This window comes from Trichogramma pretiosum, unplaced genomic scaffold, assembly GCF_000599845.2.
Source record: "Trichogramma pretiosum strain Unisexual culture from Peru unplaced genomic scaffold, Tpre_2.0 scaffold35, whole genome shotgun sequence".
NCBI classification, from domain to species: Eukaryota; Metazoa; Arthropoda; class Insecta; order Hymenoptera; family Trichogrammatidae; genus Trichogramma; species Trichogramma pretiosum.
The window spans coordinates 162,676-189,644 of NW_019640943.1; the positions used below are offsets into that span (position 1 = coordinate 162,676).

The 26,969-nt window shown below is 42.2% G+C and overlaps 4 protein-coding genes across 6 annotated transcripts; 3 read left to right on the forward strand and 1 right to left on the reverse strand.

Moving 5' to 3' along the window:
• The first annotated feature begins 1,124 nt into the window (after positions 1–1,124).
• Positions 1,125–8,015, forward strand: LOC106653395 (equilibrative nucleoside transporter 4). Its single transcript, XM_014372805.2, has 6 exons — positions 1,125–1,657; positions 2,115–2,269; positions 2,335–2,463; positions 2,646–2,720; positions 2,940–3,536; positions 4,491–8,015. Exons 1-6 carry the CDS (start codon positions 1,422–1,424, stop codon positions 5,426–5,428), a joined length of 2,130 nt encoding a protein of 709 aa, XP_014228291.1. The 5' UTR covers positions 1,125–1,421; the 3' UTR covers positions 5,429–8,015.
• A 539-nt stretch (positions 8,016–8,554) lies between these two features.
• LOC106653418 (serine/threonine-protein kinase ICK-like) lies at positions 8,555–24,597 on the reverse strand. Of its 3 annotated transcripts, none has more exons than XM_014372848.2 (8): positions 24,364–24,597; positions 14,714–14,913; positions 13,635–14,582; positions 12,407–12,586; positions 11,950–12,132; positions 11,461–11,802; positions 9,313–9,614; positions 8,555–9,133 (listed from the first exon to the last, which is right to left on the reverse strand). In XM_014372848.2, the coding sequence occupies exons 3-8, from the start codon at positions 14,477–14,479 to the stop codon at positions 9,012–9,014; spliced, it is 1,974 nt and encodes a 657-aa protein (XP_014228334.1). In that variant the 5' UTR covers positions 14,480–14,582; positions 14,714–14,913; positions 24,364–24,597; the 3' UTR covers positions 8,555–9,011. The 3 variants fall into 3 exon arrangements, with proteins under 3 accessions (XP_014228334.1, XP_014228332.1, XP_014228330.1); XM_014372846.2 differs by having other exon boundaries at positions 9,328–9,635; XM_014372844.2 differs by having other exon boundaries at positions 9,313–9,635.
• Positions 21,382–22,855, forward strand: LOC106653373. The gene is made up of 3 exons (XM_014372773.1): positions 21,382–21,396; positions 21,736–22,509; positions 22,604–22,855. The coding sequence occupies exons 1-3, from the start codon at positions 21,382–21,384 to the stop codon at positions 22,853–22,855; spliced, it is 1,041 nt and encodes a 346-aa protein (XP_014228259.1).
• Positions 24,598–25,259: 662 nt separating the features above from the next.
• On the forward strand, positions 25,260–26,953 carry LOC106653507 (2-oxoglutarate and iron-dependent oxygenase domain-containing protein 3-like). Its single transcript, XM_014372964.2, has 4 exons — positions 25,260–25,500; positions 25,568–26,005; positions 26,080–26,233; positions 26,302–26,953. The coding sequence occupies exons 1-4, from the start codon at positions 25,370–25,372 to the stop codon at positions 26,566–26,568; spliced, it is 990 nt and encodes a 329-aa protein (XP_014228450.1). The 5' UTR covers positions 25,260–25,369; the 3' UTR covers positions 26,569–26,953.
• Positions 26,954–26,969: the final 16 nt, after the last annotated feature.

A 26,969-nucleotide genomic window follows, 5' to 3' on the forward strand; every position in this document is an offset into this window, starting at 1 on the left:
TCATCGATCGTATTGTACAAAACCACGAATACAAGTACATAAAATTGATACTGAAGTGAAAATTGTAATAAAAATCTTAAATGCCAAAGTTTACAGTCAATTTCAAGTATAAAGTCAAAGTTTGAAAGATACTCTGTAAAACTTGAATGTTTTTCGATCCTAATAGCGCTATCACAAAATATGGGCGACAACTAAATATTTTTATTTAAGCGAGTCAATAATTTGACCCCAGGAGCTTTAAAGAACTTACAATTTCCAAAAATATGCTCAACTGAATTAATATCCTCGACACATTTACATTCGTCGTTGGAAACAATATTTTTTCGGGAAAACTACGTATAAATAAGTGATCACTACAGCTTTTCTCGGCAAGACGATACCTTTGAACCAGAGTTTTGAGCTTTTCGAGTAAAAATTTTTTAAGTAGAATGAGCCTTTTCCAATACTGAGATAGATGAGATCGCAAGTTTTTCATTTTCTTTATCACGTTCTCATTTAAATGCAGTAAAACAATCTCTAAAAATCGAGCTACCAGGGACCTCTTTATAAGAAAGAGCAAAGTTAGTTGCCCGTTTATATTTACCCTCTTATCAATCGTGGGTAAAGTAGAGAAATCGAACGAAGCGTTATCATTCGAGAAAGTGCGTAACTCGACCGCTGGCGCTGTAATCGCTCGTCGTAAGACGATATATAAAGTTACGCACAAAGCGCGTATCTGATCATCGATCAACTCGACGATCGAATTGCTGGGTATGGGGTCGAGTATTATATATCGCTTGCATCGGGCGATACAATGCGAGCTTTTCTCGATATACAAATCGATGCAGCGAACAATATAAGTAAGCTCCAACGCGAATAACGAGACATTTATCTCTATTCGTGTGCCTATCAAACTTCTCGTACGCAGACGGACGCACAAAGGGACAGTCGAGTCAGCGTATAATGTGTATACCTATAATGCAACGCGATAGCCGCTCGGCGCGTATAAAGCTTGCGCGCGCAGAAATCAATGCATCCCTCGGCGATTCTCACTATACCGCTGCTGCTGCTGCTACTAGTTCGCACCCCCCGAATCGTATCATAGTAGTAGTAGTATAGCCCAGCTTTTACCGGAGGCGGCGCAGTAGCATCATACACAGACACGCGAGCCCCAAATCCAGGAATCCTGTAATACACAGCAGCAGCAGTAGCAGCAGTAGTAGAATCCCGGGGAGCTCGGAGTCGTAGTCGTCGTCGTCTGCATCGTTATTATATACGCGCGATACAAAAGCATGACCGACGGCAGCAGCTACTGCGTCGAGCTTTCGCAAGCTCGATAATAATTTCGATCGATTCAAAGTGCGCGGGGAGGTGCGTGAATCCGCGTTAACCTAGTGGAAAATTCACCCGGTCGTTAAAAATCATTCGAAAACAAAAACAAAATGGACGAGAATCTGTCGCGGGGCTACGTCCAGCTCGGCAAGGCCAGAAGAATGAACGAGTTCAAGTTCAGCGATCATCATCATCATCATCATCATCATACGGCATCGGGAGGATCATCGGCTGGCGCTGGCGAAGGAGGAGGATTCGCGCGCGTCGCCCCTCCGGTCGACAGATGGAATCTCGTATACCTGTCGCTCCTGCTCGCTGGTGCTGGCTTTCTTTTGCCTTACAATAGGTGCGTGTGTGTGCAAATATCTCTCGTTTTATTATGTGAGTTGTTGCTCTCGAGCGAAAGTGACATTGAGCGTATATATAGTATGTATATGACGAATGCCGTTGAGAGTAAGAGAGTAAGAGAGTAAAAGAGAGAGAGATAATGTAGCGGGTGGCGTATGCGTGTGCTGCGAGCTTATACTACTGACACACATATACTCGTATCAGCTGACTCTCTCTCGACTTGAGAATCGTCGTACGTGTGTGTGTGTGTGTGTGAATACGAAGTTTTCCCCCTTTTTAGCAGCGAAGCGAGGGGTTCGCGTGTATATACGATGAATGTGTATACAGGGAGGGAGCAGCGAGACACGCGCGCGAGCCCAAAAATCAATGATACTACCTGTGCCACCGATTGTTTACACTTTTTTTTCTTCCCTTCTTGATGTGTTTATCAACGCACTTTATTTTTTCTTTCGCAGCTTCATCATCGCCGTGGATTACTTTCAGGATCGTTATCCCGGCACCACGGTGGTGTTCGACATGTCCGTCGTCTACATCATCACGGCCTTCTTCGCGGTGCTGCTCAACAATGTCCTCGTCGAGACCCTGTCGCTCGGCACGAGGATCATCTTCGGTACGCGTTTTCAATTATTTTTTTTATACTTTTTCTCACGTAAAATGATTTTTTCTTTGCTCCAGGATACTTCGTGTCGTTCGTCACGCTGAACTTCGTCGCCACGTGCGAGATACTCTGGGACCTGTTCAGCCTGTCCACCTCCTACACGATCAATCTCGTGGCCGTGGCCGTGGTCTCGCTCGGCTGCACGGGTAATTATCGCATCCATATAGTACTTATTATACTTATATGGGCTTACGACAGAATTTTATTAATTATTTAACGCGCGAGAAAAGAAAAACAAAGCAAATCGATCGTATCGATTGAACTTTCGTTTCTTATTTTTTTTATAATCTCACTTTTATGTCTCTCTTTTGTTTCGACACAACTGTAGTGCAACAGTCGAGCTTTTACGGCTTCACGTCGATGCTACCGAGCCGATACACTCAGGCAGTCATGGCTGGTGAAAGTGAGTATATATACATTTATATATGTGTAATGTAATAATGTACACTTCATTCATCATGTAGTACTACGCAGCTGTCAATATTCGGCAATTCGGCTCCTTTTGGCCGCAGCTTGCTCATTAATTATTACCATACATTACGATAAACATCGATTAAAAAGATAGAGATAGAGAGAGAAAATGTATGAAACAAAATCGTTCTGTCATCATCGCCGCGCACAGGTCTCGCGGGCTTCTGGGTGTCGCTCAATCGGCTGATCTCGAAATCGCTGATCGACGACGAGCGCGGCAACACCTCGGCCTTCTTCTACATGTCCATACTCACCATCGTGCTGAGCTACGTCATGCAAAAGATCATACACAAGACCGAGTTCGTGCAGTACCACGTGGCCCAGTGCCAGGAGAGGAATCGCATCGTCCTCGAGCCGCAGGACTATCAGGACGATCTGGCGGCAAGCGGACTGATGGACCCGACGATGGACGGCGGTAGCGCAGGGGGAGATAGCGCTTCGAGGGGACAGTACGGAGTGCTGAAGCTGCACACGAGCCCGCCGCCGAACAGCGAGACGACCGGAGCTGGAGACGGCGGGAGCGACAGCACGGGCCAGTTGTTCGAGTTCTCGTTCAGCAATCCGGTGTACGATCCGACGGCGCCGACATCTCAGCCTCCGCCGGGTATGAGCAGTGGCGGTGGAAGCAGCGGCGGCGGGACGACCTACAAGGTCGAGGACATCGTGGTGATGAGGGGTGGCAATTACGGCAACGAGCGCATACGGGCGCCGCCCTCGAGGATGAGCAAGCGCTGGTCGGGTATCAAACGTAAGCGCGAACTGTTTGTAATTTATATGGTTGTAGAAGTCGATGGGTACATGAGAAAATTTGCGTATAAATTATTGCACCAACGGTAGAAATTTTATTGGATATTTCGTGTACTTGATTGGTTGTATTGAAAGAAGCATTGAATATATGCAATTTTGATAAAATCAATGTAATCTATGAAATATCAGATGCAAGAATTATATCATTCAGATGAAATATTAGACCAATTTAATTGAATATAACGAAAAAGTACCTCTGTCGAAACAATACAACAATTAAGTATTACTTGAAAATATTCAATTACATCAATTTCTATGTTATAGCAAATTTTATTGTGTAATGTTGTAAAATTTAATTTTAAACATCAACTCTTTTGAACATTTTCGTGTATATCCTTCGGTTAATATTAAGAGGGTAACACACCTGTAATATTTTTCAAAACTAAATTCTCTTTTTCGCGAGAAAAGGTTTCTTTTGAGTGTCAAGAATCATAGGTCCCAATGATTTTATAAGATGAAAAAATAATTTGAAGTTGCTCTTTTTATTAATTTTCTCTACTTATACTCATTTCTTGAAAGATTTTGTTTTCAATGTCTCGGAAAATCATTAAACGGATTAAGTTAAAACGTGTACTATAGCTTCAAAGTAATTTATGAAAGAGTTTCGTAGACGTTTTTCGATTCGTTCATTACTATGATTTTTTAAAACAATTTTCGGAAACATTTTTGACGAAAATTTAACTTTTTTAAAAAGCGTCCATTTACAATACTTTATTTAAAAAAGTCTTCAACTTCAATATAAACTTAGTTTCTTATTTCCATGGGCTATTTTTGAATTTCAGCAATGTTAAACCATTCTAGGGTGGTCTCACCTCTCGACGTATTAATTTTTCCTACAGAATTTTTCTCGCTTTAAATTCACTCTGTAACCATAAACTCATTTATTCTTCCACAGGCGGTATGCTGGCTCGCCTCGAGGTCTCCAAGCTCATCTACCCGTACATGGCCAGCATCGGCATGGCCTACTTCGTCACTCTCTGCCTCTACCCGGGCATCATCTCGGAGATCGCCTCGTGTCGCTTCGGCTCCTGGATGCCCGTCATCCTCATGGCCTGCTTCAACGGGGCCGATCTCGTCGGCAAGATCCTCGCCACCCTGCCCATCCAGTGGACGCGCTCGCAACTGCTCAACTTCTCGTTCTCGCGTCTCTTTCTCATCCCCCTCTTCCTCATGTGCGCCATACCCCGTTACGCCCCCATCCTCCGCTCGGAGCTGTCGCCCATCGTGCTGTCGATCGTGCTCGGCCTCAGCAACGGCATATTCGGCAGCGTGCCGATGATACAGGCCCCGGCCAAGGTGCCTGAGGAGCTACGAGAGCTGGCCGGCAACATCATGACGCTGTCCTACACGACGGGCCTGTGTCTGGGCTCGATCATGGCCTACATGTTCGAGGCCTGCCTCGGGCCACCGGTGACTTTTTGGCGGCTCTGCGCACCACCACCGCCATCACCCGTCACGACGACGACGACCAACAGCACGCACATCTTGACCAGTCATTTATTCACGTTTCATCCGTACGGCTTCGCGACGAGCACTCCGAGACCAACGACTACTACTACTACTACTACTGCGTCGACGACGAGGGCGGCTACGACGATGGCGAGCTTACTGAGCACGAGTCTGGCGAGTCTGGAAAGAATGACGAAGAAGCAGCGAACGAAATTGCCGAAACTCAGAACGACGACGACGACGGCGATGACCACGACGCTGACGAGCCTCTTCACCACGGCCTACATGACGACGATGGAGGCCAACTCGGAGGTCGGATTGATCGGCAACGTGACCCGATTGGTGGCCAACGCCACGGCGCAGGCGTTCGTCAACGCCGACTAAATCCTGTGTACGTGTGTATATAATATAGCGCGCGCGTGTGTGTGTACATAATTATTTTTTCGCGCGAGCCGCGTTGTAAATATTTTACGATTTAGGCCGTTGTAACGTTTTGTATAAACCTATATACCTCCCCCGTTTTCAAAACACGTCTGATCGTAAATTTAAATTTAAAAAAAAAACCAATTTACTACCTCATATACCTACCTCTGTGTAAACTTGTGATATATACGATTCCAAAGAAAACGAAAAACATAATGATAAAAAAATTGATATCTCTAGTCACCCCCCGTAACATATCACGGTACGTAATCTTGAACGAAGAACCAATATCATTGGTCGAGACTGCTGTATTCTTCTTCTTTTTTTTTACTATAAATGTGTATAGTATATTAATCGACGATTAGGATATAAAGGAGAATATATATGTACATTTATTATAAGATTTTTTCTCTTCTCCTTCTTCTTCTTTTTTTGTGCGTCCATTGCCCGCGTAATAATAATATAATTCCTCATAAACCCATTACCTCGATTTGCAAAGGTAATAGCGACGACGATGCCGATGACACTGAATTAATCCGGTATAATAATCCTATACACGTGTTCCTTCCTGAATTTCGCGCGTACAACACGTACAGTACTACTACTCTCACGTGCCGATCGCTATATGTATAAAATAAGTGAGAGGGAGAAAAATTTCTCGCTCGCGGATTTAATGGTTGTAAATATCGTATAATACAAAAGGTGCCGGTCGTTTATAGCGCGCGACATTATTATATACGTATGTTGGCGATGTGGACCTCGAAGGTTGCACCTCATTACACGCGGTTGAGGCTCTTCCTATATAATATTAACAAAAAAAAAGAAAAAAAAAAGACGAAGAAGGATAATGTGAATTCCGTGTAAACAAAAATAATTATGACGCGCGCTCGTTTATCGACGCGCGAGTGGAAAAAAGAAGTGCGTATTTTTCACCTCTCTCTCGCGATGGAATGCGAGAAACTATTTCACCTGTTTTATACGGTCTGCGATGATCGATGCTGGATCTCTTTTTTCCTCGATATACCTGTACGTATAAGTGTAATATAATACGACCATATCTATGTAATGAATGTTAAAACCAAAAAATATCAAAGGAAGAAGTTGTATATTGTTCTTGACGTAATGCGCAAAGTGCAGATAAAAAGCTGGTTTATCTATCCCTGGTAAAAATGCTTGATATTTCGTGGCTAGTTTTTTGACGAACGAAAAAGTTTCTTGAACTTAGAAACTGAAGAGTGAAATCTTTCATTTCAATCATTTTATGATCTTGTAATGCCCTATGTTCAGTGAATGACCACTTTTTTTACGATACAAAAATGCTCTTACAAGAGTAGGTTTTCTGCATTTGAAAAGGAGTACAGTAATTATATTAAATTGGTTATTTTGAATTCAATAATCCAGGCATTAATACTACAGGTTACTTTGATCTTGCAATGACTTATACAATACTTTGACATTGTCACTTGCAGATTCGTAGGGGTAATGGTACTCGCCATCTAGTGGTGGAAGCTGGCTACAATCTTTACAAGTTTCGTCACAAGAGTTATAACTCTTGAAAACCATGCTCCGACTTATACAACTATTTTGACTTTGCTACTTGCAGGTTTACAGATGAAGATACTCGCCATCTAGTGGTGAAAGCATGAACCGGCATTATCGTAGTAAAGTGCTTAAAATTTAGTCTAAATTTTTGGAAACAAATCATTTCAAATGCGCATAATACTTTTAACGTAAGTGAAGCCAACAGTAAAAACATCGGAAACAGACAATTAATGATCATGTATTCTTGAAAATTTTAAATGGTAATTTTTTGGTCATCGGATCATTGGTAATGTTGAGCATTTCTACCAGGGTGTGTATATGAGTAATTACATTTTTGAGCTTCTAAAATATATCAATGTTAACGCTGTTCTTATAGTACTGTTTTTCATATAAATATATATATATTATAGGAAATAAATATAATTCATTAGTTTTCCAAGTGTAATTAGCATTTTGTTAAGTTTACAAGAAAATGGACAAAAAAATAAATATTATTTTCTTATATACAACTTGAAGAACTTTGGTACATTGTTATTGCACGATTTTATTAGAGCTTTTGAATCAAGCTCACTCGATTTTTTCAAAGCAAAGGGCACAAATTTCTCACTCTTTCTAATTTCTTATCGACCTGCATCTTTGATTGATCACCATAAAAATTAAAATCAAAATGAAAAATTTATCGAGCGGCCTTCCACGTTACAGTTTTTTGTAATATTAGGAATTTTGTGCGAGCATTTTTGCCGCTTGACCGTGCATAACATATTCGCGATGAAATTCGTATTATTATGTACAAAAAAAATTCGATATTTCCTATGTATCTTTGGAGTGAACTCATCGGATGACGATATGATATATTTTTATATAACGACGTCGACGAAGCGATTCCAAATGGATTATGACATTATTAGGTAATATGTTATTAGTAAACAATGATTAAATGTGCGTATGTTCTTTCTCGTTAAAAAACAAATTAACGAATGAAGCAAAAAAAAAAAAGATTCGTTGGCAATACAGTCAATTCATGCGTTTTAATATTGTATTGTATATAAAAATAAAGATGTCAAATATAACAACGGAGCAAAAACAATAAAAATCTTTTTGGACTAATTACTTACACGCTCGTCAGCAGATATTATATTATTAAAAAAAACAGATAATTAAGAGTATCATCAGCTGCCTTGAAGCGTATAAAAATGTTATTTTTTTTCTGACCGATCTTCTGCTGCGGTTTTGGGATCTTGGAATTTATCGGAATTTCTACAACTACTATAATTGTTTACCTTGCTCCGAATTAAATGAAAAAAAAAAATCAAAAAAGGATCAACGATCTCCTCGGGCGCGTGTAAAATAATGCGCGTAGGAATTTTTACGATCTAAAAATACGATAAATTATTTTATTTTATTTTTTTTTACGCACGTTCGCGCGTCGTCCTTTTTCTCGTTTTCCGCTTTATTTTAGACAAGGTAAACGAGATCATTGTAAATTTTCATCGTTAATATGTAAAAAAAAGTTGCGCTTCACGCATATCTGTATATTTATATTAAAAAAAATATATATGAAATACCATACTGGAAATCTCGTCGAGGCTCTCCTCTCTCGTTTCGCGAAACCCATCGTCGGCTCTTAATGCGAAAATTAATCTGCGAATTACCAACCGAGGAACGAAGTTTAAAGATTCGCGCGAATGTATATACGCAATTCACGTTTTCAAGTACGTCGGCAAATCCTTAATTCCTCTTTTCAATTCTTCATTCTTTATCTTTTGATGCAGTGGATTTCAATAAGGCAGAGAGAGTACAAAACTTCATCTTTGTAAGAACACCCAATTATTATTATTTATTATTAATATACACAATAATACATCATTTTTTTCCCCTTCGCCCCTTACCCGATACATCAGCTGTCACAATACCATATTTTATAATATATATATACACCTAGATGTACGTATCACAGATCATTTATTATTAAGAAAAAGAGAGAGAGATGAGAGAAGAGATTTCACTTCGTAAACTTGACAGGCCAATCTGTCCGCGCCGTAGTCGTCGTCGTCGTAGTCGTCGTCACACCGTTCGCAGGCCGATTATTCAACAAGCCATTAAGCAGCAGCTTATTTGCAGGTTCTGCAACACAGGCAGGACAGACAGAGAACGCAAAACACGCGCGTTAAAAGATTATTATTGGTACACACTACATACAATAATCGATCTCGATCGATATTATCGCAAAAATCGTTATGAATTATTCAAGTTTTTTTTTTCAGTCGCGTCGCGGTGGGAGATTAAAAGCGAGAGATTCATACTTATGTTCTGTGTACCGTAAACGCTGGGATAAGGCAGCCTCGTGTTTTGCTGCTGCTGCTGCTGTTGCTGTTGCTCGATGGTCGACAATCGACCTCGCAGCGCTGGCTGCTGCTGATGCCTAAAGGGTTGAATCACGGCTGTGCTCTGATGAGGATGATGAGGATGATGATGCGGCTGCGTTTCCCTCATGATGCTCGGCCAGTAGGCCGCCGAACTCGCGGACTCTATCTTGGTAGCCGCCGCTGCGGCGCTCGGCGGCATCGGCAGTCCGCTGCCCGAGTGGGCCGCCTCGCTGTTGGTCCTGTGAAATTTTTTCAAAGCACTTGGCGGATTAATCGTAGCGTCGGCGCTCGCGTCATGTTTACAAAGTAATACGGCGGATCGCGAGAGAGCTTTTCGGGAAAAAGCTCGCGATCCGCCGTCGATATCCACAACAACAACAACAACTTACGAACGAATGAATAATGTAATAGGAGAAATTTTTTTTTTTTCAATCGAACTGAACGCAGACACAATTGGTTTTTATTTAGGTAGGACGTAAAAGTAAAAAATTAAGAACGATTTATTTAAAAGTACACAATACAGTAGACGAGCGGCAGCGCGACAGAGCCGACGATCAACAGTACGCGGGTGGTGGATTTTTTATCGAAGCAGCGAGTGGCTCGAGCCCGTCTGAAGAGCTGATTGCAGCAAAAGATCAGCAGCTCGCAGGCCATGATCGCCACACTGAACAGGAACAACTTTTTCCAATTGGTCAGCTCCTCGACGTAGCTGGAGCAGCAATCGCAGGTGGAATTGCTAATGTCGTTATCCTTGTCTTCCAACTCATCCATCTCCATGGGCATCGTCGTCTCCATGTCCTCCTGGACGTTCTCGCGAAATCGCAGAAAATTCGCGATGATCCGCGGATCGATCGGCGATCGGCCGTAATTGGCCAGCAGATGGCCGAGATAGCGCAGAATCGAGGCGACCAGTAGCCAGATCAGCTCGCAGCAGAGCGCCAACAGTTCGCGATAATCGAGCTTGCGGAGAATCTCGACGAGCTGATGCGCGTCGATGCGTCGTCCTCGTCGATAATAATAATCGTCGTCTTCCTCCTCGTCTTCGCCGACGAAGTCGTTGTTCACGTTGAGCTTGGTCCAGGTGGTGGTCGCCGCGGCGACCAGATTCACCAGGCAAAAGGCGACGATGACCAAGTGCAACGGTTGGACGTTGTTGATGAACGCGTGGCTGCCCTCTCGACTACTGCTGCTGCTCATCGAGCAGAAAGAGGAGGAGAGGACAAGGAGACACAGGGACCAACAGAGAAAGGGATGTACGTGTTTCAGCGCGCGATGAAGGAGAGATGAGAGGAATGAAAAAAAACGTATATGATTGATTCTCCCGAAATACCTGCTTTGTTGGGTATTGAAAATGTAAAAATGGTGAGAATTTTTTTTCGCATTGAACGGCGCGAACTAATTTACCCTTTTTTTAAACCATAAAATATGAGTGACCATTGAATCTGGAGCCTTGGAAAAATAAGAAACGCACATAATTTTCCGCACAACCCGAAATTCGGTCATGAAAAACGACTCTTTTGACAGTGCAAGCAGTTGAAAAGAATGATCCTAGCTCAAAATATTCATGTCCGGGGAGGGGGCAGTTTTTTTCAAACACATGAAGTTTTCAACAGAATAATTATCACTGCTTTACTAACATGTAAAATTTGAACCCACAAACTACACTAATCGAAAATTGGGACATTTTTCAATTGTATGATAGATTTTTTTAAAACACTTTTTAAAGCCCTATGCACACTTAAACTTTACTTTGGATGTATAGAACGTGGTCTCGTAGTCTTCATAGGGCCAAGCGCTCATGAAAATGCATGGTATACACAAATACGAGTTGATTTTGTGATTTAGACACGCCACGGAGGTGACATTTGGCAGAATGTACATCTCCACGGCAAATTTAACTGGCACTAAAAAATTGAAATTTTTTATGTCCGATCAGCAGAAATACAACAATACTGAATGAACGACCGAGCCAATTTTGGCTTTAACTTTTACTATTTTAAAAACACGGCATGTAGTCATGCAAAAAGCAGATTTCGGGAGAATCAACCATATACGAATTCATCGAAACGTGTGTCAAAACTGTACCTGGACGGCAGCTGACTGGGCGACTGCGCGAGGCCGTATCTCGCGGGCATCTTGGCCGAGACTCGGCGGCCGTGAGCCGCCGCCGACACGACGTTTTGGCCGAAAATCGTCGACGTCGTGGCCGAGGGTTGTTGCTGCTTGACGCGATTGTTGACGTGCGGCATCTGCTCGTACCAGCCGGGCAAGTTGGTCCTTTGGTGTTGTTGATGGTGCAACTGGCCGCTACCCAAGCCGCTGAGATTGTCGGCTTGATGATAGTTTCCGTTCCAGTTGGCTCGATTCTCTTTGTAGACTCGCTCGGGTAGTAGCCTCGACTTGACGTCATCGCGATTGAGGATATTCCTAGATATATGAAACGAATAAAAAAGGGCATAAGTTAGATCTCTTCTTCTCTTATTGTTTTTTTTTATTATTTTTCATTTATATCATTTAAAACTTTCTACCAACTTGCAACACATTAATTTTGCATCGTACATCTCTAAAACTCACCCGAGCAACTCGTTGGCGAACTCGTCGTCGTCCCATTTCTTCTGAGTCGGCAATTGTCCGGTGGCGCTCGTCCCGTCCTTTTTCAAGCCAGCTCGCGCCAGCAGCGGCAGTCCGTTCTGGACCAACGGCTGCACCGGCTGGATCACCTTCTGCTGCCTGATCAACGTCGCTTCCGCCGATGCTCTGCAATGGTGCGAGGGATGGGGATAGTGTGTGTGTACGTAGGTTGGTACCACAAGGGGCGGGGGTTGTTTTTTACGGACAATTTTTCACTTGTTTGCGTTTGTTTCTTTTAACGTCGTTTATAGCACAAGCGCTGCATAGAACGGAACGGAAACGAAGAGAAAGAGAAGAAGAAGAAAAAAAAAGAAAGAAAAAGAAAAAGATCCGCTGTACTATGAAGATAGCCAAGAAAGCAGTAGCAGAGAACGTGTCGACGCATCGATCGCACACCCACCTGTTTTCCGCGCCGCTGCCTATCGTCTTGACGCTGCCGTTGCCGTTGGGCAGCTGCTGCTGTTGAACGAGGCCAGCCTGAGGCGGCGGCAGATTCACCTTGTTCATCACGAGCTCGCGCTGGGCCGACATCTTTTTGCCGGTGATGAGGCGCTGATTGCCCAATTGAAAGTACGGATACCTGCGGTAGTACGCGCACGATCGAAAGTGAAATTGTCATAGTAGCAGCAGTAGTGGTATAAATGTGTACTCTGGCACTCGAGGTTGACTGTATAACGTTTGTTTGACTATAGACTCGAGTGCATCGAGCGAGCGCACTTATGGTTATAGGCTTATATACGAATGTAGCTCAAGATCAAAGGCCACTTCGGAAGGAGGAGCATTACGATTGTCTGTGTACAAAGCTACATAATATAAACCAAGTGCCTCTGCCTTATTCACTCGCGCGCGATGCTTTCTCTCGTAAATTAAAGAAGATGTATACGTCCGCGCGATGACAGAGGTCGAGAAAATTGAAAATTTTCGATACGCGATATCGCGATATTTATCCGTTTAAAGGGACGAACCAGTGTGCAAATAAAATGCAAATTAAAAACATGAAAATTCAATGTCAATTTTGACATTTTTACATTGTTAATGTAAAAATATTTTTTGCAAGTTTTTTTACGTCGGAAAATACTTTTAATTATTTGAATTAGTTCAGTATTAATCCATAATGAATTTTGATAACTAAGTGTTATGCCGACATATTTCAATAAAAGGCTAGTTAAATTTTTGACGTACTAAAATACAAAAAAAAAGTCAAAAATTAAAGTTAGACATCATTATACGGCTTTACAATCATAATTCATAGTAGATAGTCCCTGAACTAATTTTAGTAATCGAAGGTATCAACATTAAATTTTCACAATTTTTCAATTTACGGGCTTAAACACTGGTTTGCCTCCCTAATATTTTTCTAGGCAATCGCGTATAGCCCTTTAAAAAACATCTTTCTTTCATAACAGTAAAATTATCTTCCATTGCCCCGTGTTTTGTGTAATAAAATTAAATCTTGTCATCAATTGGAATAAAAGGGCATTAGTCAGATGTTCAAATTTCTTTATTTTAACGTCGTTTCGGTCCCTAGTTCATCCGAAGAGGGTCATGAAAATAAAGAAATTTGAACATCTGACTTGTGCCCTTTTATTCTAATCGATGACAAGATTTAATCTTACTATATTCGTTACCTCAGAGCTTGCTGAGCCGTGGGCCTCTTGGCCGGATTCCACTGCAGCATGTCCTCCATCAGCACCACCGCCTCGTGTCCCGCATTGGGTATCAGCACCTGCAGCGACGTCCTCGTGAAATTCGGAAATCGAAAGTTCATCGCCGCCGCCAGCTGATATCCCTCGGGCCAGTCCTGCCTGTCGGGCGTCCCGATCACCGAGCATATCTTGAATATCTCGTCGATCTCGCTCTTGCCCGGAAACAACGGCCTGAACGTGTACAGCTCGGCCATGATGCAGCCCACCGCCCAGACGTCGATGGGACTGTTGTAAGAGGTCGAGTGGAGGAGAACCTCGGGCGCCCGATACCATCGGGTCGACACGTAATCCGTGTAGGGCGGCCTCGAGCGTATCTCTCGGGCCAGGCCGAAATCCGCGATCTTCACCAGCTCCGGGCCCATGCAGAGCAGATTCTCGGGCTTCATGTCGCGATGAAAGAAGCCGTGCTTGTGCATGAAGGCCAGACCCTGCAGCACCTGGAACACCATGTTCTTGATGGTCGGCTCGGGGAACAGCTTGTCCCTATCCTTCATCAGCTGATAGAGATTCTCCTTCATGTACTCGAAGACGAAGTAGAGGACGTCGTTCTCGCGTATCACCTCCTTGAGCTTGACGACGTTGGCGTGGCTGAGCTTCTTCAGGGACTTGACCTCGCGCAGATTCATGGCCTCCTCCCAGCTGTAGTACTTGCGCTTCATGCGCTTGATGGCGACGCGCTCGCCCGTGTCGATGCGCTCGCCGAGCACCACCGAGCCGAACGTACCGTCGCCCAGCTGATTCAGCTGGATGTAGCGATTCATCGTCATGTAATAGTGTCGTTGTGATTATCCTTTTTTTCTTCTTTTTGTTTTATTTCATTGTCTTTGCCGTTGCTGCCGCACTCCTGCTGGATTTTCGTCTCGCGCGCATCTGCGTGTCGAAAGATATACAATTGTTATTATTATCGTTACGTATATTTACGAGGAGATCGAAGCGGGTCAAAGGCTATATACGTGCATTATAATTATTATTCAAGTGCATTGCATTATAGCGCACACTACCTTGTCTCTTGAAATATTCAAGGTCCGATGCGGGAGGCGTGTCGTCGTCGTCGTCGTCGTATTAACTTGGTTCGCTTCTCTCTTTATTTCTGGGCTGCTGCTGCTGTCTCTTTCTTTTTTTTTATCTCGTCAATGATTCACGAACGAGAGCGAGAGTGTATCGAGTTCACTTCTCTTCGCGACGCATCTTTGCATAATACCTGAAACACGCAGCAGCACGTGAGAGAGAGAGGCGGATGAAAAAAAAAGAGAGAGAGAATTTAATACATAATTTTCTTTGTTTCTGCCTTTTTTCTTTATATTCGCGACTAATCCCGGCGTATATATGTAGGCCCTGCGTGTGCGTCGTTGTATAATACATATAAATATTGGGTTATGTAATGTAACGCCAAACTGGAATTTTTTTTATTGTTTATCGTGCGTGTATCTATAGGTATACATTTTTTTTTCTTTTATTATTATTACGAAGCAGACACGGGGGAGAACGACGCCTAGAGAGTCGTTTGGGATCCGTCGCACTCTCGGTCGAGGATTTATAATATCTCGCGCAAAAATCTCTTTTTTTAACGCGGGCAAAATGATACCCGCGTAAAAAAATTTAGGTTTCGCGGAACTTTTTTTAAGTTTGGCGATTTTGCCGAATTTATATGAACTTCATATGAACTTTGGCCCGTGAGACTCTGCCAAACTTACGTTTTCATGGACTCATTGATTGTGCAAGTTTGGCGAAAGTTTCGCATAAGTTTTGCGAAACATTCCGTAAAACTCATATAAACTTTGTAGAAACCTTGGCCCAAACGACTCACCAAACTAACATCTTCGTAGAGCCATTGATAGCAAAAGTTTCGCGAAACTTAATGTACATTTTGCGTAAATTTCTGCATTCCGCACAGTTAATATACACTTCGTACGAACTTTCGTTCATACAACTCGCTAAACTTTGCTTTTTGTAACTTGGAACTTTTTTCCAAGAAATCAAAAAAAAGTTCGTCTCGATACGATGAATATAGACAAAGATAGATAGAAGCATTTGAAAATTGACAACATTTTGATGAAACTTTTTTTTCAATACTTTTGTTGAGTAGTGTAGCATGTCCCGAACAAAAATTGTTTATATGAAAAATCGTAAATATTTATAAAAAACTAAAAAATTACTATAAATTACAATTAATGAATGTCTGATTTGGCTTTTTATTGGTTTTCAGCTTCAATAATAACTTTTTCATAAATATCTTATTTTTGTGTCCGACGTAAATTACGCACATGGCTCAATTGGTACCGTTCACGACTCCCACTCTCAAGGACCCAGGTTCAAATCCTACCCGCGGACTCTCTCAAAAAAATCTTTAACACAAAAAAATCTTTTAAATGCCTGCGAAGTTTTAATCGATTATCTAATTCTTCATTAAGCCTACACTGGAAGCTAAGAAATGAATAATTTTTTTTATTATTCATTAATGCTTGAAATGAAAATTAAACTTTCGCGAAACTATCGCGAAAGTTTCGCCAAACTTGCACTACTAGAAGTCACCGAAATCAAAGTTTGGCGAGTCTCATGGCCCAAAGTTCATATGAAGTTTAGATCAACTTGCGGATTTTAAGTTTCGCAAAAGTTTCGCGAAACGTGAATTTTTTTTACGCGGGTATTCCGAGGAAGTTGATGTATTAATGCGACATAGATATTCCGCGCGCATTTTTTTTATATAATAATATCGTCGCGCTGTAGTTATACGTGTGTGCGTGTGCATTCCACGGGCGGCTCGTAAACTTGTTGACCTTACACCATCTGCTCCAAGACAGAGTGAGAGAGAGAGAGAGAGAAGAAGCAATGGCGAGCCGATCATTTTTCGACTCCGGATCGGGAGAAGAGAACTCGCGGATGAACGAAAAAATAATGCAAAAAATGTGAAAAACTTCGACTTTAAAGAAGTTATATCAATTTCCTATGCCGCGTACGGTCATCGTGTCTCTCTTTCGATCGGTGCGTGTGTAGGACGACCGCGTACGGCGCGGCAAACGGGTCAGGGTAATGAACGCAAAAGCGTATTATATAGCTCCGAACGAATAATCGCGAGCTTGAAAAATTTAATTATTTTCAATGCGGAATCGAGAGACGCGTTTGTATCTTTGTATGAATATACGCCCGCGATCGCGATCCCCGATCGTTAACGAGCATCTCTTATAATCGCAGCGATCGCCTCGATCGATCCTCCTGCGCGCGCGCTTACATGATACATAAATATATATACAAAACAAAACACAGAGAGAGAAATTTGCATTCGATACGATCGGTTGCGCTCTGATTTACTTATATAATTTATTGCGCGAGATTATTCATAAATTATTTTTCTTTTTTTCTTTCTTTTATAATACATTTCGATTGATAAATATTTTTTTTTTTATTTTCATTTTTTCATTCTGCTCTCGGGCCTGTCGTAATGTTTAATAATTGGATAATAACGCCGTGGCGCGCGCGCGCGCGCATTATATGCCCGATGGAAGCTCGAAAATCAGCAAATAACAGCCTAAATTAATAGGAACGACGAGAGAGACGATTATTGCGTTATATCGCGGCTCGAAGGCGTACGTAATTTGCATGAATAACGAATGCTCAAAACTTACGCAAAGGCCACTTGGCCACGATGGAATCTGGTTTAGAGAAAACGACTACAAAGGCAGCAGCAGCAGCAGAAGCAAAAAAATCTCTGCCTCTTCCTTGTGAAAAAAGCGAGAGAGAGACGGAGATAGAGAGACGGATAGACGGTCGAATTTTGGCGTTATGTAAGAGGATTTAGGGGATTTGTGGACGTTATTATGGGCAAGAAGGCGCGCATCCTTGAAAACATACAATTTTTATTCTGCGTTATAAAAACAAAGAAGGACAACACGAGACTCTGTCATGGTCAAATTTCTAACGTGGTGGTAGTAATGACCAGCAAGGATTTTCTCCGGGGTGTGCAGCATCAGCCGAAGCGTACGTGATTTTATTTCAAAAATGTGATCTTGAATATCAACGAGTCGTTATTGAGCTTAAATTTTTCCTGAAAAAAATAAATCTACGCATTTATGCCGGACATTCCTATAAACTAAAAAAAACTAAATTAAAAACAACAAAAAAATACAAGTCATTTAGGCATGAAATTAAAATCGTTAAAATACCTTTACCGTAAAATCACTAAACGGCGCAGTGCGTCAACAACTAGAGGAATTATACACGCACGTCGTCGCCACCTTTTCCTCCGGCGCATGTATAGCGGCGCAAGAGGGTGTCGATGTTATATACATGAATTATACATAACAAAGCCATTCGATATCGCTTGACAATTTTTTCAATTCTTTTGCAGTTGCTGTTTTTTTTTTCAATGACCAACTCGACCGATCGATTCTTTGAACCGGCTCTAAGCAAAGGTTAATATACTCCAAACGGTGTCGTGGGTGTGTGTGTATGCGTGTGTGTTCGCGCGCAAACGTTAGACGAGAGAGAAAGTTTATGGAAAAAAAATATTAGCCCGCGAAATTAGAGACGTCTGGAGCAGGATTTAACTTATTGCCGATTCTCGAGGCGTGCATTATTATTATAAATTTTCGAGAGTTATTTATGCTTTGGAATGATAAGACGATTAATGGAATGATCCTTGATCGTATCGGGCTGAAATTTTATTCATCGCGGAAGACTTTATTTTTCGTGTTATTTTCAAAAAAAAATATTGAGTATAAATAAATAAATAATTAATTAATCGATTAAAAGGTATCCGAGCATCGGTCGGAAAAATAATAATCGTTAAAACCAACGTGTCTATTGCGTTAGATTTTAAAATATTCCGTCTACTCGCGCGACACGTTTATTGCTGTCCTTCGCTTCGAAATAAATCAAGATCAAGTGCTCGAAAACACGTCGTTAGTCGCACTTGCTTTGATTTCGAGAAAAAAAAAACTTCACCAGCTCGCTTCGCGCTTAGAACAAACACACACAAACACATTGGCCAATCTAATTATGCCGATTGAGCCGAGGCCAAAAAAAAAACTAAAATCCCGCTTATTTAATTAGTTCAAACACGTCTCGTGACCCCCGTAACGATCGTTCCAGAACTATAGTCCCGAAATCCGCGTGTACTCTCGACGGCGTCTCTCGAAGTTGGAAGTCGAGCGCCACTCCTTGTACACTTGCCTGTGGACTATGCAACAATAGATGACAAAAAAAAAGATGTATATAATAAGCTCGGTGTATCGATTTAACTAGGGTCTTGGATACGCCGCTTCATCTCCTCTTTTTTCCGTGTCTCTAAGGAAGAAAAGTAGCACGCGGTGACTAGAATCTACGTCTAAATACTTGCATACGATTCGAAATGAGAAAAGTGATTGTTTTGGCGGGCTTCTGCGTTTCGCGCGCGAAATCTGCGTTACTTTCTTTCGATAAAAATACGCTCGTATATGTGTAACAAAATTTGTTTTGCGAGACATCGAGATATTTTTTTTGTCATTAACATCTTAATTGCTTTATTCATTAATCGTGCGTTGGTAACCGTGTGCGCACTTGCCAAATTTATCCAGTATTTTCTTTCTTGTGCCGAAATTTTCCCTATATAAAAATAAAAATTAATAACCGAACGATTTCACGAGCGATGGTATGGTGTCCGCCACGTATTATGTCACGTATGCGGCAATTTGAAGTATATTGAACTCTTTATAATCCGCGAATTTTATTTTAGGTAAAAAAAGCACATTCGTTATTCCGTAATTTTTTTGAAAATTTAAGCAGCGACACGCGCATAAATCACTCGTAATATTCACGCTCGCCGTATGTGCTTGTAACATTAATCGTTGGGTTTCGGTGTGAACACGCATTAAGGGAATCGTAAAAAAAAATTCAGGTGTAATATAATAAGACGATGAATTTTCAATAGGTTCTCGAACGGCCTTGGATTATCTAATATGAGATTCGCATATGTATAAGTACGAATCGGCGGAGTCAATGAACTTTTCTTCCTTCTCTCTCTCTCTCCCTCTCGCGCTCTTGGCATTAGAACGAATCGATGCTTCCTTTTAATTCTAATACACGCAAACGTTATTCGCGTATTTTTTTTAACGAGAGACAGAGAGACGAGATCGAATCGAAAGTTTTGCAGTCTGTGGGCTCGTCTCGAGTTAGAAGCAATCGATGATGAATAATAATAGCGGCTAATCAGCCCAATTAGCATATGGGTTGCGCAAAGTTTGGTCAGGCTGAACCCGCGCACGGCTCAACCTGTGTCAGACGAATATTTTAGGCACATGTATGTATTATGTACATTTAAATTGCCTAAAATGGAATCAAAACACTGGTTAGTTAGTCGTTGGCCATTCGCATTCAGAACTAATGAGGTTTTCTGGATTGATTAATGCAAAATAATTCACGCTCGAGATTTTCGTTCATTTAGGATAAAATGAAAAATTAGCACGTACTAATCTAGGTATTGGGTAATCTGCGCAATTGTAAATCGGCAATTAGATTTAAGAAGCAAAAAAATTGCAGAAGCACGAGCAATTATTGAATCATAGCTATTAAAAAATAATTTTCGAAGACTTTCCGAAATCCTTCCAAGAAGCGATAATGTATTATGGAATCTATTTCATCAAGAGTTAAGTCAGATGTTCTTGAATTAATGCATTCTACCGATTCACACATTTTTAGGAGATATCAAAGCCGCAGGCTCTAATATAAATATTTAAAACTCTTTTTCTGAAATTTTCAAAAAACGAAGTGGATCCAGAAAAATATTGAATGGAAATCTCAAAAAGTCTGTTCAACACCAATCAATTCAAAGCCCATCGCGAACTTTTTTTAAAAATAAATAAAAACACACGCTCTCCAAGGCCGTTCAAAGAGAAGAAGAGAATAAATAAAAACACAAAATTGAAAATTAGAACGGTAGGACCTCGAACTGAGAGACGGAGGGAATTATTCAGCGAAGAAGTTGTAAAAATTTTATGCCCGAAAGATAGAATTTCGCGATCGATCCTCTGCTCATGAATATGCGAAATGTATAAACGTCGCGCTAATATTTAAGAGCGACGGTCGACGATCAACGATTAGTTTCAACGTTCAAACAAGCCCAATACGTCTTAGTTCGATGGTTTATATTAAAAAAAAAAGCGATTATAATAATAAAGTTTGTCGAATTTATCAAAAAATTCAAGGCAGACCGGGGCGCTGCGCCACGACGGCTTTCGCCTCTTCTCTGAGGCTTCTCCTTGCGTCTCACATAATAATGTATGTATATGCCTCGAGAGGTGAGAGAGAGAGATATACATATACACACGAGGAAAAAAAAATGACCAAACGATGCGCGATTACCGCGCGGCCGAGCGAGAGAGAGAGAAAGGTCGGATGACACTGTGAGAGGAGTCGAATCTCGAGAGTCGAGTGTGAGTGAGTGAGAGAGAGAGAGAAAAAAAATAAAGGAATACAAGAGAAGAAATAATAATAACGACGAGCGATGATAGGGTCGATCGGGAGTAGGTAGTAGCGCGCGCGAATATTTTTATTTTATTTTATTTTTTTTTTGGGTGGGGAATCATCTCTCTTTCGCGCGCGCGGGCTCGGATTGACTTTTTTCGAGTATAAAAGAGGCCGGAGATCGAGTCAAAGGCATCAGTTCCAATCTTGAACTTACAGCAACAACAACAACATGAAGGCATTCTTGGTAAGTGTTGATTAATACAGTGATTGTTTATTGTGCTCGTCGAGATTTTTTGTGCATCGTCGTCGTCAGCAGCAGCAGCAGTCCAGAACTTGTGTGCCGATACATAGTCGTGTTCCGATTTTTTTTGCCAAGATCGAGCTTTGACAGTTGATAGAAATAGAAAATTTGCGCACTGGTTCAATTATTATTGTTAAAACTTAGAGACAGTGTCGTCGAATATTTTAGCTAAACTAAAAATATTCTTCTAATTTTATAGAAAAATATTCAACGAAAATCTTTTCCGAAGTGTACCTCGGCACGTGCTTGACCTTCCTTTTTTTTTCTCTCTCTTCTCATCAGATCCTGTGCGTCGCCTCGGTGGCCTTGGCCAGGCCGGACATCGGTCTGAAACTGCGCCAGCAGGCCCTCCTCCAGGCCCAGGCCCAGCACGGCCAGGTCGACAGCTACGGCCAGCCCCTGGGCACCCCGGCTCAGCAGTACGGCCCACCCGCCAAGGTCTACGGCCCACCCTCCAACGTCTACATCCCGGCCCAGCAGCAACAAGTCCGCGAGAGCACCTACTACAGCGGCCCGATCGCCAGCCAAGGACACGCCCTGCCAGTCCAGCAAGTCCGTGAAACCGTTGCTCACGTGCCGGTAGCCCAGACCCCAGCCCCGGCTCCACTCCTCCCCGTGGTGCCAGCCACCAACTTCAACTCCGGCTACGAGTACAACGCACCGAGCCACAACCAAGCCGGTAGCCACAGCTCCGGCAGCTCCCACTCGGGCTACCACTACGGCCAAGGACACCAGGAGGCCAGCCAGGAAGCCGTCGTGCACAAGCACGTCTACGTCCATCTGCCACCACCAGAGGCCGATGAGCACTTGGCCCCAACCGTCATCCGCACCGCCCCAGCCCAGCCCCAGAAGCACTACAAGATCGTCTTCATCAAGGCCCCGACCGTCCAACAGCCAGCTCCAATTGTCCACGCCCCAGCCGTCCAGAACGAGGAGAAGACCCTGATCTACGTCTTGGTCAAGAAGCCAGAAGAGCAACAAGAGGTCGTGATCCCAGCTGCTCAGCCAGCCACACCCACCAAACCAGAAGTATTCTTCATCAAGTACAAGGCACAGGTCAGTAAAAATTGCCAAGACTCATTCACTCGCTTTCGAAATTCCAAAAAAAAAAACAAAAACTAATATTTTTTTTGTTATTTCCGACCGACAGAAGGAAGGCGAGAACCGCGACGCTTCCCTGCACTCCGGACTTGAGCACGCCGTCTCCGGACACGAGCACCAGCACGTCCTTAACGGAATCGAGGAGCAGCTCAGCCAGGTCCTCGGACACAACGTCGAGGCCGTCCAGAGCCACGGTGGTGTCCACCAAGTCAGCGGTGCCCACGCCGAGGCCCACCACGACACCGCCGTCCACGGTGGTAGCCACGTCGAGGAGCACCACCACGAGGAAGGCCCATACTAAATTTGTGTCTTTTTTCGGATGAGAGTGAAGAGTGCCCGCGCGTCTTTTGTTTTTTTTTTTTAAATAGCTTCGTTTAAAATTGTGATAACTTAAAAAAAGTGAAAAGAAAAAGAAAGAAAAGAAACCAGCGACGAATTGTGTTTTGTTTATACCGTAGATATGCCGTATACTGTAAAGCCAATTTGTGAGGGTGAAAAAAAAAACAGCGTCGTCGAGAGGATCTCCTCACAGAAAAAAAGCGTCGGAGATTCGCTGGACAACCAAACTAGTTATAAATAATTTTTTTGCACCATTGTATTACCACACGAGAATAAAAAATAAATTGTTTTGTATTTTTTTATATATAAAAAAAAAAAAAGGATTAATTTATTCAATTATTAGACCTATAGTACATAATATATAGAAAATGATCATGAATCACGATCGAATTCCTTCCATACACAAATGAAGCTCAGCGATCTTCGATAAAGGATTGAGAGGCAAGAGTGACCTTTGTGGTCAGAGGCCTCGAACTGACTCGCGATGGTCGATATTTTTGAAAAGTCTCAAGTGCTTCGATCGGTTCAAGGCATTCATCACCTCGATTGCAAATAGGGCAATTATTTTTGTTTTTCAGATTTCCGATTGGCAGGTTTGACAGCACTGTCGCTGTCAAAAACATCGGTATCCCAAAGATCATTAAAATATTCAGAGTTAATAAATTACATGAAAACAAAAGATTTATGTCCGGTTCAATTTCGACGAAAAATCGATCATTAAATCTAGTCCGATGTGTAATAATTATTAATTGATTGATTGAAGTAAATGATGAATAAAACTTCACCATCGGTATAAACTATGAATTATTATTCTTTTTCTTTACTTTCAGTAACAACGGCATCATCGATGATACATCGTCATTATCGTTAACTATCGCTCTCGGAATCGCAAAGATCGGTAAGCGATCGAAACTTCACTTAAAAATAAAAAAAAAGAAAAAAAACGCGTAAAATACCGCCTCGACGAGGCCCTAAGCATAATGAATATCGACAAGCTCAATACTCGCGTGCCAGTGCTATTGTATTATGTAGGGATCGAGGACACTCTTAGGAACTGGGACACAATTTAAGTTTCGGTGTAATGTCCTACCTACATAGTTACAGTGTGTGTTATAACGAGCTACCCCAGTCCGCGAGCTACTCCACGCCGGTCGTATATATCCTTAATGTACGTACGGATATTAGCATTCTCGTTATTATGCACATTTTGTACATCCGTATTCTCTATATCGGCCGTATAATAAAAGTTATTTTCGAGTTACTGCGTATTTACACACATACATACACACACGCTGGGCTGGGGGGGGCTGCAAAATTTACACCACCGCCGCAAGGTTTCGAGAGGTGGGGTGCAGTGGGGGGGAATGAATCATCGCGTTCGCATCGGTGCGCGATCGATCGAGATCAATCGTACCGATAACTCGAAAGCGAGAAGGCATATATAATGCGCTGAATATTTGAGAAACTTACCCGAATGCTTATGCGTGGATAGGCCAATTGATGTACTCGAAGGTGCGGATTCGAAGAACAACAACGACGTCGATCGATGTACAAAAACACTATATATCCTCACGCACCAAATGAAAACAAATCAAAGCTGTCAGTCACAACATAATATTATAAAAGTCAAAAGTCACACGCGACGCATCAACGGCAGCACTACTGAGAATAATAAAAAGTCGTCGTCGTGTGTATCGTCGTCGACGGGCGTAACAACAATAATAGACTACTGCGGCTGTCGACGGCGACGAGGTGCAGCATTATTTCGTCGGCCGTGTCGCTCTATATATAGATATCGTCGTCGTGTGTACACGCAGGGAGTTATCCGGCGCAGTGGTGCACACACGGCTATCGTCGTCGTCGTCGTTTCCTTGGCAACAAACTCGACCGACGGAACACACAAACTCTGTTTCGCGCGTTATAGCGTTATATTATATGCTTCATATTATACTATACATGTGTGTGGGCGCGGAAAATCGGATAAGTATATAGGCACGCTCGTGGATAATAACCCTCCTATTTTCTTCTTTCTTTTTTTACTTACAATTGTATACGCTCGAGAGTTATACATAGTTTCAATGTTATATATATATCAGTGGCTTATAGTATTTACACTTGTTATATACATATTACATACACGTGTGCGCGGCGATTGAGGCTCCAATTTCGTTAAAGGTCTGAATCGATTTTTTTTATTTACGGTTCAATCTCAATCTCTCGCCGCGTATCGATTTAATTATTATCGTTTTCTTTAGTGGTTTTTTTTTAAACTTCGCGCTCGAACGCATGCGTAGAGAGGAGACATGTTTGCAGCTGATTTGACACACAACTATGGGGGGGTAGGTAGGTCTAGCAGACGAGTTACTAAACTACCGTCCGTGTGTGTTTGTAATCAATATGAGCAGCCGGGAACGATAAAGAATGATATCGTTGTTGTTAAAGCTTTGTTGATTAGTATCGGTAAAAAAACTGTAAAATGGCACAGAACACAGTGAAGAAGAGGACGATCGAGGGCAAGAGGAGCGACAAGGAGACGACGAAGAACGTCGACGAGAAGAGGACGAGCGGCAGTAACAAGGACAAGAACGAGGACGAACTAGTCAAGCCGTGAGTGAGCCTGGATTTTTATCAATTTTGACAGTTACTACCACTACAACTTCTTCATTTTTTACAGAAAATACGGTCCTCACGTGACCTTCCCCTATCAGAGAGTCTGGTCGAGATGCGTCCTCATCGTCGGAGTCATGCTGATCGTCTGGTACAACAGCAAGGCCGGCAAGGAGGTGGCCCTGGCCCAGCGCAGGGACGTGCTCATGGGTCGCACGGCCGAGGTTCGATGCTCGCCGGAGTACCGCGCGGATCTGGCCAAGTTTCCCGGCTGCGTGCCGGAGAAGTGCGCCCGCGTGGTCACGGACAAGCTGCTCACAGCCCGGGAGATCGACGCCCTGCTGAGAATAGCCGGGGCGGGCTTCGAGCACGGCGAGTCCGACGGCGGGGCCAGCACCCTGGACCTGCAGACCGGCGCTCTGAGCAAGGGTCTGCAGTTCGTCGACGCGTTCAAGATCCATCGCGAGCGCGACATCTTCCAGCAGGAGGATTTCGCGGCGTTCAAGTATGTATTTTGAAAATTGAAGTTGTTTGTTGTGACTTTGGAGCGTAATGACATTGAATTTTACGCTGTTTCAGGGTTGTCAGAACAAAAATACAGTCCGCCATAGCTCATCACTTTGGAGTAGACGTTAAAAGCATATACTTGACGTATCCAACTTTTTTCTCTAAAATAACTAATAAGAGTGCTAAGAGAATTCACGATGAGTATTGGAATCCACACATTGACAAAGTTAGTTACAATCTTGATTTTACTTTTTGAATTAATTCAAAATTTATTAAAAATAACTCTTATTTCAGGACTCCTATGAATCGTTCCACTACACAGCTTTACTATATTTAAATGACTACGGTGAGGACTTCAAAGGTGGAAGATTCATTTTCATAGATCAAAATAATGTAAATACCACAGTGGAACCTAGAAAAGGAAGAGTTTTAATGTTCACTTCTGGTAAAGAAAATTTGCACGCTGTTGAAAAAGTTACTTCGGGCACGCGTATGGCATTTACAGTAGCTTTCACTTGTGACAAAAAGTTTGCTACTCCGGATCCAACGCTGAAGAAGTAAAACCCACTTGTGTGCTTGAGTGTTTTTTACATTCCAAATAGTTGAAATCGAATGTAAAATTGATCTACCTTCCAGTGTATGAACTTTGAATAAACAAAGATCAATTTTATCATAGTGAATTGATGAGTTATATACCTATAAACTTTGATGGAAATAATGTTTTGAAACAAATGATGCACAAACTTATTTTTGTATCTATATCTACAAGCAATTTGTAACTTGTTGATTAGAAAAATTAAAGTTACATAGGAATTTCAGCAACGAACAAATTATTGTACTGAATTATCAAACGCACTGATTATTTAAGGCATTTAGCAAGAGTAAAAGACTTTAATATTGTTTTAGTTATGTAAGGATAATTATATTGTATTGATTGTTTAAAAATATTAACGAATAAAGAT